The sequence below is a fragment of the Hippocampus zosterae genome, chromosome 13, assembly GCF_025434085.1.
Source record: "Hippocampus zosterae strain Florida chromosome 13, ASM2543408v3, whole genome shotgun sequence".
NCBI classification, from domain to species: Eukaryota; Metazoa; Chordata; class Actinopteri; order Syngnathiformes; family Syngnathidae; genus Hippocampus; species Hippocampus zosterae.
The window spans coordinates 7,742,858-7,759,653 of record NC_067463.1 but is presented as its reverse complement, the minus strand read 5'-3'; the positions used below and the strand labels follow the sequence as shown (position 1 = coordinate 7,759,653).

The 16,796-nt window shown below is 42.3% G+C and overlaps 2 protein-coding genes across 3 annotated transcripts; both read left to right on the top strand.

Annotated features, from left to right (window-relative positions):
• Window positions 1–401: 401 nt before the first annotated feature.
• Window positions 402–6,653, top strand: synpo2b (synaptopodin 2b). The gene is made up of 3 exons (XM_052083461.1): window positions 402–979; window positions 1,545–3,517; window positions 5,575–6,653. The coding sequence occupies exons 1-3, from the start codon at window positions 637–639 to the stop codon at window positions 6,040–6,042; spliced, it is 2,784 nt and encodes a 927-aa protein (XP_051939421.1). The 5' UTR covers window positions 402–636; the 3' UTR covers window positions 6,043–6,653.
• A 1,994-nt stretch (window positions 6,654–8,647) lies between these two features.
• myoz2b (myozenin 2b) lies at window positions 8,648–14,659 on the top strand. 2 transcript variants are annotated; one of them, XM_052083462.1, is made up of 6 exons: window positions 8,648–8,789; window positions 9,892–10,016; window positions 11,863–12,029; window positions 12,253–12,346; window positions 13,919–14,081; window positions 14,153–14,659. In XM_052083462.1, exons 2-6 carry the CDS (start codon window positions 9,935–9,937, stop codon window positions 14,376–14,378), a joined length of 732 nt encoding a protein of 243 aa, XP_051939422.1. In that variant the 5' UTR covers window positions 8,648–8,789; window positions 9,892–9,934; the 3' UTR covers window positions 14,379–14,659. The 2 variants fall into 2 exon arrangements, with proteins under 2 accessions (XP_051939422.1, XP_051939423.1); XM_052083463.1 differs by lacking the exon at window positions 9,892–10,016 and having other exon boundaries at window positions 8,651–8,789.
• The last annotated feature ends 2,137 nt before the right edge of the window (window positions 14,660–16,796 follow it).

Here is a 16,796-nt window from a genome sequence, read left to right as displayed (position 1 = left end):
GGAACTTGGAGAACATCCATCCAATTGATTTTCTTGTGCAGTTGGACGGGAAGGCTGTCTCCCCCCATGATATTACATACCATTCCATTTAGAGTCAGCAAAGTTGCACAACCCTGCTAGACCTGTGACTTAGCGATTACTTAAGTAGAAATCTAATGCTGGAATAACTTAAATCTGGGAATGAAAAGCATAAATTCCATTTAACCCTTTCAGGGACAGCAGGTTACTGCAGTGGACAGCTTATCGGGTTATCAGATTAGACGGTGCACGAAAGGGTTAAACCACTGATTGTCTTCTCTCTTAGGTATCATTGGTGACGCTCAGGACTTTGTACGTGAATCAGAAATGGAACCAGAAGCTGAGGACCCAGAGAAAATGGATCTTTCAGGCCCTTTCCTGGGTTCCCATGGTTCACAAGAATGTGGTATCCCCGACTCCCCAGCAGAGTCCTGTGATGAAGTTGAGTTCAGTGATGTAGAGAGAAGCTTGGACACACGGGGCTTTTCTTTTGCCAAGTCTGACGCGGAGTACCCAGAATTTTTAGAATCACGAGACTCAAATCTGGTTCTTGAGCGACGGTCCACGTATGATTTGAGCGGGGGTGAGGAGGAAGATTCCAACCCTAACGACCCAAGAATGATCTCGCACATCAAAACGTCACCGACTTCACTGTTCTTCAAATCAGATCGCCACGAACCCCACGGTGGACCGATGCCAAGGCCACTCTCACTTTCATCTTCCTCCTCTCTTGGATATGCTCCTGAAATGACCCCGGCCTCCACCCTGGTCACTGATGCCAGGAAAAGGCAGGGCCAAGGGACTCGTAGCAGGGGGGTTGAATCTTCAGAAGAAGGAGGGAGCAGCGAGACACCTCCTGCTGCAGTCTCCTTTGGAATCTCAGATGAGGCTGCTGAGCAGGCAGAGAAGTGGAACTCGGAGTCTGACTCAGAACAGGACAGCCGCGGGGCAAGGTGCACACGTAAGTCTGACATCGATCTTCGACTCAAACGTTTTCAATCCTTTTGACATTGAATGCCTTCAAAACGGTAAATAAGGTCTCATGGGGTGATGGTTATTTTGATATGGTAACGCAGAGCCTATTTGAGGAGGAGTTGCAGGGAAAATTCCCATGGCTTTGATCGCCACAGTGGGACAAGAACAAAATAGGACCGTATCATAAGGCATGGACTCAGTTTGATGGACACCAGCATGTGTCAGCTCAGTCTGTCATTCGATCCTTGGTCCTTCCGTTGCCTGACCGACACACCTTCCTAAGTTAGCTGTAAGTGAATACGATGCTTTTAATAGAGTGCTCGCTTTTGCGACGGAAGCGTTACGATCTGTCAGTGGCTTTCACTTAGTGTGCTCGCTTCATATGAAAATAACAATTGTAAGAGTGACAGCTCAAACGTGAATGTGAGGTGAGATCTTGCGAAAACCAGACTGGTGAAGAAATGAAATTCAAGAGTCATTAAAAACAACAACAACAAAAGTGGCTTCACTCCCATTGACATGTTCATCCTCTCTCTGTGTCTTTGCCTTAGGGCTTGGTCAAGATGAAAGCCAATCACAAAAGCGAGTTCAGGAGACCAAGTCCAAATGTAAGCGAATTGCTCGCCTTCTGACTGACGCACCGAACCCTCGAAATAAGGGAGCGCTACTGTTCAAAAAACGCCAGCAACGGGTGAAGAAGTACACGCTTGTAAGTTACGGCACTGCTGAAAGTAAGTTCGACATTGAAGACCGATTGGAAGAAGAAACAGATGAACTCCAAGAGACCGGATTTGACTTTGTCCCAACCAGCGAGTCCGAGTTTGAAGAGGAATACGCCATAGATCACCGGCACCATGATTTAAGTGTAAACTGGGGAAATGTTCAAAGAATGGAAGTGTTACCCGGGACGAAAGGAAAAGGAGTTTTGATGTTTGCGCACCGTCGTAAACGAATGGAAGAAGTTGACTCAGAGCAAGAGCTCCATAATAAAGGATTACGTTTAAAAGCACGCTCAGAACCGGGATATACAGTCGCAAACAGTATGTACAACATGAGGAAAAGATACGATCATTCTGAGCAGGGCAACTACATGAACAGACACATTCATCATATGGACCAGCAAAGATCTTTGGTTTCAAACAGGACAGCCAAGCCCTTTTCAGGGGTTCAAATTGGGCCAGCTCATCGCAGCAGGCCTGCTGCTTCTGTTCCTGTGAAAACAGAGTCAACCATCAAGGTATCTGTTCCTATCGTTTCAAGCCGACAGGTTTGGTCCCCGACTGGAGACATCATAGCCTCCAGAGATGAGCGAATATCTGTGCCCGCAATTAAGACCTGCAGCTTCCCGGAGTCAAGGCGTAAGAGCTCAAACAGACAGCACCAGACAACTAAACAAGGATCAGGCCCTCGGGAAAACAAAGCTTGTATGGAGTCAGAGGAAGATTGTTTTAGCCTCGGCGCTGAAGCTTGTAACTTCATGCAACCCAGAGCAATTAAACTCAAGAATCCACCGCCGGTTGCACCAAAGCCTGCCATTAATCCAAAGTGTCCACCTTGGTTAAAAGGTCCCCCTAGTGAACCCTGTATTCCATCGAGGAGTTCCGTTGCACAACGCAAATATCTTGCGGAACCCCAGAGGCAGCACCTTGACTTCGATCAACACGGCTCTGAATCTCAAAAGCTGGCCATTTGTTGCGAAACCGATCGAGCCCAGGCATCCGTTCAAACACCTGCCCTTGGCAAGGCGTCGGTCGGCTCCTCTTCTCAGCCTCGTCTTCAGCCAACCGTGAAAAGCTGGAACAAACCTCAGCCAAGATCCGCTGTGAGTATGCAGGCGCACTGTCCTACTTTCACCCCACTTCGCCCACAGTTCACCGCAAGGAGTAAGCAAGACAGCGCGCCGAGTTCTGTTGCCTCGTGCCCGCCAAAACCAATGAAATCATTCACATCAAAAATATTGCCGGCTCCTCCAAAAGGTCAAATCTTTGCTCAAGATTTAGATCACTGCGGTGACCATCGCACCATGACGGGAAAAGGCGCCGAGTTGTTTTCCAAAAGACAGTCCAGAATGGAGAAGTTTGTTATCTGTGGTCCGACAGCAAACCAGACAAGATCCCCCTCTCCAACAATGTCTTTACCCAACTCCTGGAGATATTCATCAATTGTTCGCGCGCCACCTCCTTTGTCTTACAATCCACTTCACTCCCCGTTTTGTAATCCACCAGCAGAGAAAAATGCACCGCCAACGAAAACCACAGCGCCAACCACATCGGTCTCAAAGCACCTCAACACTTTAGATATCATAAAACATCAGCCATATCATTTGGACTTGTCACTGTTCCACAACGATGTAGTTCCAGAGGCCAAAAGCCCCAGTGCCAAATCCGCTCCTCCATCCAAGTTTGAGGTAACCAAGACACCCAAACAAAGGTCTGTCTACTCTCGTTCTCCTAATATCTCTGAGCCTGATTTTGAAAGCAAGTCAGAGGCCTCTGCTAAGTCCTCAGCTAAGTCCTCCGGACCGGTAAGTTCATCAAATTTCTCTGCTGGGCAAAACACCAAATCAGCTGAGCTTCTCGCAGTTGATGGTCATTTGGATGAAAAGCACACTGGCTGTCAGCCAAGCACCAAGCAAGCACCGGGCATTCAAGCTGCAAGCACGCTTACCCTGAAGCCGTCTCTGGATATCGTCTTCGCTTCCTCTTTCCCTCCCGCATCTGTCATTGCTCGAGTCACGCGTCAAATGGCACCTCGGCCCAAATTTTCTGCAAAGAAGTCGGTAGCCACAACCAAACAGTGGAGGCCTGTTGCGATGCTAAATTAGCTCCAGAAATAGCTTTGCCGTGGCTATGCAGTCAACACTGAGATGATGGAACAGGGTAGTTGGAGGGGAAAAAACAGCCTATAAAACGCTTCACTTGACAGCTTCTTAAAAGTATGTGCTTGAGCATGTTCCTGTGGAATACAAATCTCAAGCTTTGCTAGGTCACCCTCCTGAAAGTTGTTCAAACAGGACGTCAAAGAGAATAATGAATGATTCTTAAGAAGGGCTTACTGTAATTGTAGAGGATGCTTCAAGAATTATCTGAAGCTGTTTTGTTTTAACATGCATATTTATAAAATCTTAACTAAACGATGATAAACCGTGACAATGTAGAGTATATTTTCATGAATCGTGAAGCCTTTAATACACGGTAACACATCCTTACAGTCGGTGTTGATAGAATATGTTTAATCAGAAGGCATGTTTTGGAGGAACCTGCATGCACTTTTTAGATATCCTTTTAAATTCCTTCAATTTCATTCCGTGAAGTCATCAGACATTCTGTATCCTATTTTAGGCCAAAGAAGTTCAATATATTTTAGCCATGTTGTAGACATGCGCAGATTTACATTTAGTGACAAAAAATATATATATTGCCTTATTTCCTTGTGTCTGTCTTTCTGAAATGGAACTGTTTCATGCGCATCTTGTTTTCAACACAATTAAAATTCTCTTTTCTCATTCTTGTGCACTTCCTCTGAGTCCAGCTGCTGTTCTTGTATCTGTACTTTTTCCACCCTCTGTCTTCCTGTCCCTGTGATCTGCTTTCAAAAAATCATTTGTGGTAGGCCAGAATAACACAGTCCAAAAGACGTGACAATATGCATTTAGCGCTTACTCATATTTACTGTGGTTGTGCTTACTCATATTTACTGTGTTTGTAAAATAATATGAAACCCAACACCTACTGAGACTACTTGTAAAATCGGGTGTACTACGTTTTATAATTTTACGATTTACAAGAACTTTTAACGAGCTACCTCCATACATTTGTGGCTCGTATACCTTGTGAAGATGACGTCACGAATGTTGGCTAGCATCTGGGACTGCCAAATGTTATGCTCATGTTACGTTGATTTTGCACGCCTGCAAAGTATCAGGCAGTATAATCATTAATTAATGTAACACTATCGTACGATCGTGTTGATTAGAACCCTGATAACCTGTCCTACTTTGTTGTACAAACTATAGACACACTCATGGTTCAGTAGCAATGTAAAACTGTTTTACATTGGTATTTAACTAAATTTGACTAAAACATATTAACAATAATCCACACAATAGAAATACACCAATGTATAAATGACCTCGTATTTTTAATTAAAATAATTTATTTTAAAACAAAACGTAAATTAAAAAAATAAATTATGTGACCAGATGATGGCAGCAAAGTCAAAAAAATGCTCTCAAATTAATCAGTGCAGTACGACCACAGTCCTCCTCGACCTTTATTGGGCACGCACATCACCAAACAATATGTCAGTAGAAAGGATTTAGTATAATGAAATAATAATGTTCTCTTCTCAGTATTCATAAACTGACTTAGAGCGAATTCCGGGCATGTGGAGTTGAACACAAAACTAATATAGTCACAGGACGTATTCATGAATGGCAACAGGTCGATGTACAATAAATGCTACATTCTAACATCTATCAGAAGAGCATTTAATTTTTCCGTCTTCCACTATTTGTCATTATCATTGACAGATTTTATTGCATCGTAAGTGATAATTTTGACTGAGCGTATTTTCTTTCAGGGACCAGGTAGAAGCCGCTCCCTTAGCCTGCCTAGGCCGTCCTTTTCTTCAGGGTCTATGTCACCTGCAGGCACACGGGGTCCTCGCTCATATTTTCCCCCAAAACAGCATCATCGAGCATCTCTTCCGCAAGCATCCTACAAGCCACCCACACCCTGGGAGGCTGCATCCAGAAGCCCTTTCGGTTCAGTGGACGACGCCTTCTCGATCCAGAGCGCCTCGTTGCCGTTCACCTCACGTGTCCAGGACACAAGATCCCGCGGGTCCCTGCCTGAGCCTCCAGAGGAATGGAAGCGCAGAGTGTCACTTGAGCCACCACTCGCGAGTCAGGGTCACCATTGGATGAGCCCGGTTTACATGACCTCAGCACCCACGAGGATGAAATGTGACAAACCAGCAGCAATCTATGGGCCTCCTTTTAGACCAGCGCAGCCATTTAAATCTGCTGGTAAGCTCAGAATTATATAAGAGGGGTCACACTGTACATTGAAGAATACATATCTGCCTGACAGTCAGAGGCGGGGCGATATGGGGGCAAGGGGTGGCCAAAGCCACCTTTGGTCACTCCCAGGGCACCCCCATATTTAGGGGAAGAATTTGATATCTGTGACTTTCCTGCCACTTTCACATGGATGGAGCATTCTTCAATCCATTGATAATCTGCCATAATTAATTTACTTCAGCTACATATTTAAAGAACAAATACTGAATATTTTTGAATAGAAGCTCCAAAAAGAAGGTTTGATTCTTACAGCCAGTGTCAAACCAAGTCCTTATTTTCACACCATAGCAAGAAAACAACATGGCTGAGAAGACATTGTTAATCGTATCATCCACAGTCATCATGAAATAAAAAGCACACACATAACAGTCTTGCCCAACGCATTTATCATACAAGCAGGAACAAACCCAAGCGAAAAAGCAATATTTATAACTGTGAAGATTTAATGTTTTTTTCTGCTTTTTAGATATGAATTGAATGAATTAGTCGTCAAATGTAGTATGCAATATGGCGTCGTGGCAAGTGATCACTCAGAAAAAAAAAGGAAAAAAAATCTACCATGTGAATCCTTTGGTGCCGAAGTGTGAATATCCGACTGTACACTATAGTTTTAAGTTATAAAATCCCCAATTACCACTAAATGACAAATGTTTTAGTTGCGCATACACTGGGTCCTATACTGCCCTGTACTATAACATGAGTAGTCATAATAAGTTTTTGCACTCAATGTTGGTTTCTTGTTTAGCAGTTTTGTGATCCTTGAATGGTAGTTTTTATGCATGAGAACCCTTTGCATTGGGAAAAAAACCCCGACAGTATGGGTGTCCCCCGCCTACTGCCCGAAGACAGCTGGGATAGGCTCCAGCACCCCCGCGACCCTAGTGAGGATCAAGCGGCTCGGAAGATGAATGAATGAATGAGTATGGGGTTATTTTGTTGTTTTCTTCAAAACATTTGTTTTTGAGTTTGAGGGAATGTTTTATCAAAATGAAATATATGAAAAACAAATATTTTGTGTGTATGCACATATTTTGTCTTTATTTAAAATAGCATTATTTGTCATACATCTGCTTCGGTAGTGCGTGGTATGATGTGGCCTCTCAGTAGCACAATTTCTTGAAACTCTGACTGTGGAAGATATGTTAAACAATGACTTCTCGGTTACAGATTTAAGCAAGCAAAGCACAATTTGCCTGCACGTGCGCTCTTATGGCCACCCCCTCAATGAGATGCCGTGTCAACTGCCCCTGACACTGAAAAAAAATTGTATGCGTACTCTGTTTTCGATGCTTATGACTTTCGATGATTTCCCACTTTCTGTGCTGTTTGTGACACATACCACTAAACATTATTGTGATAAATGATACTTTATTATTGGGTTTTGCACAATTTAACTCCATTCCACATGAATGAGTGTTCAAAAACAGATATTCTTTCACCAGTGTGTCTGACTGTCAGTTCCAAAGAGCATTTTTTTTCTAACATGAAAAAGCAAATTGACATGTTCAGCTGTTAAAGTTGATTTTAGGAAGCGTGTGTGTGTGTGCGTGTGTGTGTTGCATGCATAATCACCCATCTTGTGTCACTGATTTGGAGGATGACTTTGTTTGAAAATTAAAACATTTTTTTAGCACCTTCGTTTGCACAAATTATGTACCTTCAGTATTATTTATTTCTTTGTTTATTTTGTGTGGTGGCGGCAGGCTTCTTTTACTCTCTATTAACATCGAGGAATGCATTGGAGAGGTAAAAACCTCACCATTCACAAATGCAATTAAGTAATTAATTGCAACGGAACACGGAGGCATAATATTGAGGAGAATTGCGTTATTTCATTTCTTTTTAAATACAGTCATGGAAGTGTAAAAAGAAGAAAATAAAAACGGCAACCACTTCATGTTTATAAACCGGTGTCAATGCGTATAGTGACAGTGGCGTCTAAAAGCAACCTGCGCTACATCAGAAGACTTGAGAAGATTTGGAAAAGCATCTCATACGCGCTCACATCTAAAGATACTTTTTTTTTTTTTTTTGGTGGCAACTTATTCTCGGACTGAAATTTCACAAAAGATTGAATTTCGCAGGGTCACTATTTACAAGATAAGTAAGGTTGCCTCACTTTTCACTTAGGTGGAAAAGTGAAATATTTGAGGGAGGACTCCCTTTGTCTGCTCAGAATTCAGACGGTTTACGCTGTCATTCAGATGTGCGAACAATTTAGTTTACAAATTTGGCGGGCGCCTTGGCTCAATAAAGGTCGTGACACACTTTGACAACCATACGGTGATCATCTCAGGGAGGGCCACGGTTCTCTGCATACCAAGAATAACTTGCATAGCTTGAAGACATGTTACCCTGGAAGTTTTAACCCTGTGAGACATGTCGGCTGCGAAACATTCCGACACAAGAAGACAGTTTTATCTCTGGAGGAAGGAGGAAGTTCTCATCGGACAACTTGTCTCGTTCCATCCTGTACCGTTGCCCGATGGTGTTTGAGAGTGCTTTGGAGTGTTTGTCAGGTTATATTTAGCCTATTGATGCAAGCCCGCATTCCATACACAACAGACACCGAGACACACTGGCAGTGTGGCTTTAGTGTTGGCGGGTGTGAAGATCAGCGAAGATCAAACCGGCGAGTGCAGGTTGACCTCTGAGCCTCGCTCACTTTTTTCCCTTCAAGGATACTGCTCGCACTTCTGGGACGCCATCACAGGTACGCAAAACAGCAGACAGATTTTTTAAAAAATTCATTTATAGTAAATATGCCATTGTTCTCTAATTATTGAATTTCCCATATTGCACGTCTCTCTTGTTTAAAGTTCCAAACGTATATTCTTCATTTCCTTCAATATCATAATTTCTTTTTGACTGTGTCATAATTCAATCATTTATTTCTTTATTATGCTTCATTGCAGCAAGTACAACAAATGTCCAGAAGTGTGTAAATACCTGTGTTAGAACGCTGTAGTCTGCTTATAAAGTACAACCCCAAAAACTTTTTTTTGGACCCAATACAGCACAAAAAAAATTGTTTTGCTGTATTTTTCCTTACAATTTCCACTAACATGCAACTCGAGCATAAAATTGAACATGTCGGACAGCGGTAGGTGTGCCCTAATATAACAGCGCCTTTGGATTATGTAATACGTTTTCTTAAGTAATAAAACACTACTGTAAATGCATGGCATCATTTTAATGAGGCAAATATAACAAGACAAAATATAGTAGATTGATGCAGCAAGGAGCCAATATTTTCTACAAGCCTAGAGTCCTAACATATAATATAATAAAAAATAGTCTTTTTTTTACATAATATATATATTGTAATACAGTAAAACAGGTGTTAATATCTAGTGAAATAAATACACATACATTTAGGAATTTCTACACGGTTAACACTTTTGATATCTCAACCAAACAGAATAAAAGCTTAAAAGGACACATCGACCAACGTGAGTCACAATGAGGAACTTGAGTCAAAACATAATGAAAACATACTGCACATTTTGATGAGTAGAATTGCTTTGAAAGTTGAAAGTTTGACATTATGGTCGACGATCATAACATTGGCCTGATGCAAAATAAATAAAACTATATTATAGATTATACAATTGTATGTATTTCACAGTTTTCAGAAAGATATATATAAAATTATATCCATCATTACAACCCTAATTGTAACCTTTTCAGTGTCATCAATACGATCCATAATCAATAATAACGATGGTCGCTCGTCATTAAAATGGCACCCGGTCAACACTGTCATGTATCAAAAGTCCAAACAACCTTACGGAGTGTCGTGTATGTGTTTCCAGCACTCCTTCACTGTCCTCAACAACAACCTCGCCAGGGCCCACAATGTCACAGTTCTGTACAATGCCAGCTGGAGAGAAGAAGAAGCATGCGGCAGCTATTTGTCGAGAGGTCCACAGTACCAACGGTATGGCGCATGGCCGAGGCGAACATGACACTGTTGCAAGAATACAATATCCCTCTGAGGGATACGAGTGCAAAATGCCAGGGCTCCATCTCACCATAAATAAGCGAGTCGGATGATTTACCTCCCATAGAAGTCAGTGCTTTGTCTTTGCCCTTTTCAAAGCTCTATTTCGGGGTGGGTTGTGGGTGGGGCAGGGCAGGGCAAATGCTGGAGGGAGAGAACTTGTGCGGGCCAACTGTGTCTTGCATTTAGGATACCCTGAAGCTCTGTGACAGCTGGCTGCCATTCTGACACATTGAAATTAACTCTGCGCCATGTCCGCGGCTCATTTTCCATGACAGGGCTTCTATGACATGCAACTTTTAGTGAATGGAATAGGATGAAAATGCAATAGGATACAGTAAAGACATATCCGAGACACTTAAATACCGTACATCTTAACTGTAACTTGTTGAGGTGATTAGTGATAATTCTCCCTTTTGGCGAGCAAGGAAATAATCGGAGAGGTAATCAACCAAAATTGTTTGTTGTCGCCATTTTACAGGTTGCTTATTGTTTTACTGGCTCATTGTTATTTACTGTGGCTGTCACGCATTACCGGTACATTTGAATAGTTCTAGTCACAAAAAATGAATTATTCTGATGTTGACTTAATATCCTTGAGTGACATTGCTTATTCAGGAAACATGTGAATTACAGTAATCAAATGCTTAGCATGTCTGCCATTTGAATCTTGGCTCAGGCCCTCCTGTGTGGAGTGTACATGATCTCTCCGTATCTGGTTGTTTGTTTTTCCCCCTGGTACTTTGGCTTCCTTTCATATATATTACATGTGTACTGTTTATGTTTTCATTGAAGACTCTCTCTTGTCCATAGGTGTGAATATGAGTGTGAATGATTTTTTATTAGTGTCCTGCAACTGGCGAACAGTCCAGGTTGCAACCCGCCTCTCGTCCAGAATCAGCCTCAAAAGAAACTCTAGAAACTTTGGTCAAATCAGTGGCTATCCAGTACAATTGTGAGTTTCTTAGTTACAAATACTCACCCCATCTGTACCACTAATGGGTGCAGTTGTTTGTTTACCCACACAACTTTGCCTTTAAGTCGGCTCATGCTAACACTTAATAGCAAACGACAACAGAGGTGGGCAAACAAAACTAGAAATGATTTTGCCGTCGTTTAACCAAATTATATTCGAACACAAATGAGAGCAAGACACGCAGAGCATGCAACAACACACACGGGCAAATACGATTTATATTATTGTAGTTTATTTGCGGCAGACTTACTCCTTCAATGCTTGTTTTAAAGTGCTCGATACAGTTGAGGTGAGAGTTTCATCATCGATTCTGTGTACAAAGTCTGTATGTATTATACTGCCCCCCGGTGGCCAAAGATGCATAATACCACAAGGAGTCGCACAATTAATCAAAATCATGATGCACAAACTCGGGCTGCACAATTAATCTAATTCAAATCGACACTTCATTGTAGTAGAATGTAATTTTCAAATGTTGAAAAGTGCAATCGTGATTTAACCCCCCCCCCCCCCCCCCCACACACACACACAAAACAAGCACCAAAACATCTGCTCATTCCGGTCAGTGGGTAGGGTTACCTTTTTTTTTGGTCTAGATTAGATCAGCGCTTTCGATGTGCAGCCCACATCTTTACATATCATTCTTTCATTAAACATGAAAAGTTGAAGTGAGAATTGTTGGCTTCTCTTCATTTTAAGCGGGGAAAGATTATTTAAGAGAATAAAAGTATTTTGAGTTATGAGTGTGGTCACATGTAACTGCATGTGTGCCACATGTTCCTTCTGCATTTTTCCTTGTGATCCCAGGTGACGTGATGGATCTGGGAAAGAAACACAGCACCCCCAAAGACATCATGCTGGAGGAGCTGTCGTTGCTGTCCAACAGAGGCTCCCGACTCTTCAAGATGCGCCAGAGACGCTCGGAGAAGTACACGTTTGAAAGCATACAAAATGAGGCCAATGCGCAACTGAACGTAAGTTTGTCACTGCCGCAACAAACGCAGCCATTTGTCACGTTGTGTAGTTGTCTGACAAAAAAAAAAGATTAAAAAAAAGGGAGTCTTCTGCCAAATGCTCCTCAGACACTTAACTGACAAGCTACTTCAATGTTTATCTTTGTGCGTGTGTGTGTGTGTGTGCGTGCATAGGAGTCAAGGCTGTAGACTTTAGCTCATAATCCTATACTGTGTTTTGCAGAATGATATTCTGGCCCAGCGTGCACACATGATTGAAATTAAAGTGGATGCGCCAACCAATGAAGACACCCCAAATCCAGATGAGGTTGTTCCAGGTAACGATATCGGGACATATTAGATGAGCGTCATCAACTGTAGAGTCCTTTCAACCCATTTCGAGAGAACTGAAAGAATAAACTTGAGCAGTTTAACCTTATTTTTTGTTGGATTACACACAAGTAATTTTTCAAAGCGTGTCCAAACCAATCCGGCAACTCGGTTTCGAACATCCAACATTTTAGTCCTACCGCCCTCTCAAAATATCTCGATCCTTTTCAACCAGCCAAGACTTTTGAAATGTGAGCCCAGCGTGGAGAAATGTGATTTACAGCATTAGTAAGGATTAAAATGTGCTCCCCCATCATTCATTCGGGGGATATTCATTCTGTCACTTTATTTGTCTAGTGATTTTGTCATCCATATTTCCCCCTACTGTCACCGCTTCCACCCGGCGCTAAAAATAAGACTGACTACCAAACAGTCAAGCATGAGCTTGTGATTATGTAATGTTGTCATGAAAAAACAAAACAAAACAAAACAACCACCACCAAAAAAGCGACAGCACACTGAAGAGTCATAAGTGCAAGGGCTTGGCTCGAAGCTATTAGAGAAATACATTCTACAGTGGCTGTTTTAGTTTTTCCGAAGAATGATTAATTGCATGCGTTCATCTCATGTGATCCATCAAAAGCCACCAAGCTTAGTCCTGAAAGGGTGCCATCCCATTCGGACATGTTACATGACAAGTGTACACTTGGAGTATGCGCTATTTTAAGACCTAAGATCATAATGATGGACAAGTCAGGCTGCCAAGGCTGAGGGTTCTCTGAAGCAGGCTCTCTGCTCGTAATTCCGTTCACAAAACGTAAATCTTTGCTGTGTCACCATAAACTGAACTGTTAAAAATGATTAGGATCCCCAAAACCCCGTCGTCGTCGTCCCCGATCTGTGGAGTTTTTATATAAGGACATTCTCCTATGATTTGGGGCTTTTTAAATTCCATTTTATCCTTCACTTGCATCTATCAAACTGCGAAGGGAAGCACGGAAGCTTGATAAAAAAAAGATATATATACTGTATATATTTTGAAACCTACTAAGATAGTCCATCCATCCTAATTTTCTCATTTAAAAAAAATCTTACAAAGGACAAAATTGTTGATTTTTTATTTTGGTAAAGGGTGGAACGGATTTCAATGGGGAAAGATGATTTGAGGAAAGTGATTTCATTTATGAACATAGCAACTGAACAAATTAAACTTGTAACTATAAAAACAAATCAATATTTAAATGCATAAGGATAATTGGGTACACTCCTAATATTTTTCACTCTTTACAATAAATAAATGAAATAATCATTACTTGAGATATAGTAATAAACTATAAATGACAATTAAGCTTTTCTTTTGACTAATTTTGAAGTCAATCATTTCAAGGGGAAGAAGGGCGAAATCAATGCAACCAATATTGCGGGACTCTAAATGGATTAAACACCAGATGGGTCATATGAGGTCTTCGGGCCACCATTTTCTCACCTCTGGTCGATTATTAGGTGGGGTACTGCCACACCTGCCCCTCAAGCAGAACCTCCACACAGTTTCGAGCAAAATGTGTGTGTTTCTTTGATAGATACAAACACAGAGAAGTTGAATGCCATCTCTATGGCCAAATCCTACCACTCACCCTGGGAGGAGGCCATCAGCAACGATCCGGGCCTCGTCGAAACTTTCAAATTGAGCATGCCCGCAATGGACCCTCGACCAGAACTTCCCGAGTACAAAAGCTTCAACCGGTGAGAAAAGTGTCCATTTGAAATAATGAACATTTCAAGAACTGGATTTCCCAATGTGGTTTACGTTACAGGGTAGCGACCCCTTATGGCGGCTTTGAGAATGTGCCGCGAGGAATCAAATTCAAGCTTCCAGAACTGGACCTGAACTCTCTCAAGTACCCGGAGCTCCAGGATCCGGGAATGAAGAGACCCACTTTCAACAGAAGCGCCCAAGGATGGATATCAGAGGGCACCCACCTCATCCTGCCCACAATCACCCTAGAGTCCGTCCTGGTCCCCGAGTCGGAAGACCTGTGAGGAGGTCTCGGGTCCCGCGGCTACCATATTGGGTTCTCCCCACACAACGGACGACGGAATGTTTCACTCCACTATCCCTCAGATGATTAGTGTGTTTGCTCTACATTGGGGTAAACGGCATGTAAATAGAGAATGGCATGTGTTGCAAATGATCCTATGATAATTTCCAGAGGTTCTGAACATGTGATGTAAATAAAGAAGACAACTTGTTTGTGGATGTCACAAATGTGACAAATGTGAAGAGCAAGGGTGTGAAGAAAGATAAACCATATTTCCTCAAATTGTGTCTGGTCAAAATAGGTAAAAAAACACACATGTATCGTGGTCCGAGGAAGTCAATTGTTCGTTCTCTATTACTTTGGCCAGAGGTGGGCAAAGTCACACATGTCACATTGCACATGGCTCAATCATGGCTCAGCTTCAGGAAACAGTTGAGCCGTACAGAACGTATTCCTGTCAAGAAATTTTTGGCAGTAACTTCTCTTTTACTGAAATAAAAATATCAGTAAAATGAACATGCATTACACAAAAAATGTGCAACACATTTAATTTGAATGATCAAAATAATGCAATTTTACGGATTTCAAATACACAATCACTTTTTTTAAACCTCATCTGCAAATTGATCCGACCCATCAGTGTGTTTTCAAAACTGACACGTGGCCGTTGAACACAAAAGTTTATCCACCTTTGACGATGGACTTGAACCAGCAACCCTATGCAAACGAAAACCGTGAATGTCCACTGCATTGCAGAAACAAGTGCAACAATTTGCGTAAGTGGTGATGTCGGACTTCTAATTTTGGTGATGATACAAATGGAAACAATATTGACGAGTGCACCGTCAGTGTGTGTGTGTGTGTGTGTGTGTGTGTGTGTGTGTGTGTGTGTGTGTGTGTGTGTGTGTGTGTGTGTGTGTGTGTGTGTGTGTGCGCGACTGTGCGTGCGTCACGTTTCTTTATAGCGCCGAGAGCGGACAGATGGAGGGACATTACAAAGTTGGCACAGGCTTGCCACCAGAGAGGACGTCCCCGACGAGCTGAGCGGCAATTAAACTAATAAGAGCACCGGAAGAAGGTTTTCTCTGTCCATGGGGGACGAGTGACGACGCTCTAAACAGACACACACATTCCATTTTACTTTACTTTTACCATGGATTTATCGTACATTAGACTGGTCCACTCTCGACAGACACTTCCTCCGACACACCTGATCCAAAGAGAACTGATAGACATGTTCTGGACACACAAGCACACACAGTTCTGTGCAAGTGAATGCCAATGGCGCCGGAATAAAGCCAGACTGCTGATATGCACAATGCTCATGGGAAGGTTTTTGGATCTCTTTTTTTTAAAATTAAAAATAAACATGCAGTGGAACACCCCATAGGAAGAAAAATAGTTGAAAAAGATCCATTCATCCATCCATTTTCTAAAGCATTTGTCCTCATTAGGGTCATCTATGAGATGGAATCTCTCTGTAGACGATTGTAGAGCAAATATACAGTCTCCTCCAGAAGTATTCGCACAGCAATTTGTGTTTTGTGTTGGAGAGTGAAGATATTTTGGGTTTCAGGTCAAAAGGTTTGAGACAAAAGTTCAAAATTCCAGGTTGCTTTTATTTCATTTCCAGTGGTTTGCGCGCCGACCTCACAGTGCAGAGGTCGTGGGTTCGATCCTGGCTCTGGCCTCCCTGTGTGGAGTTTGCAAGTTCTCCCCGTGCCTGCGTGGGCTTTCTCCGGGTACTCCGCTTTCCTCCCACATTCCAAAAACACGAATGTCTCGAATTTATCAATTAAATATGATAATTTAACATTTTGGTAGAGATTGTATTAAGCATCATGGAAGTGTTTGATGTTTCATTTGCTTTGCCGGGCCATATAAAATGATGTGGCGGGCCAGATCTGGCCCCCGGGCCCTGAATTTGACACCTGTGCTATATAGTATGTATGATTCTACTTTGTACAAATGAATGTTCAGACTGATTGGCTACTGGGTATCTTCAATTTTTGCTCCAAAGTCAAAGCAAGGGGGAAAAACTCTTGAAAAACCTAAAGTCAATGAATCACTGTAAAAACTTTGAGAAGTCTTTTTTTTTTTCACCCCTATCCCCTGCAACAATCCGACGAGCCCGTGACCATTCCAATGAGCGCTCCTCCAGCTCACCCCACACCCAAATTGAGAACAAGCGATATCGAAAACGGGATGGATGGCTTCAACAATAACAGTTATTTTATTCAATGTAGAGCGGATGCGAGATGTTTAACAGAGGGAGGGAAATGAGTCAAGTGTGCTATTTGACTTGCAATATTCTAAATATAGCATCACGTTACCTGGCATTTGCGCCTTCACAAAGCACAGGCATGTGGAGAGGGCTTAGTCCCCACACTGCTGCATGATTATGAAACGGGCACAGTCA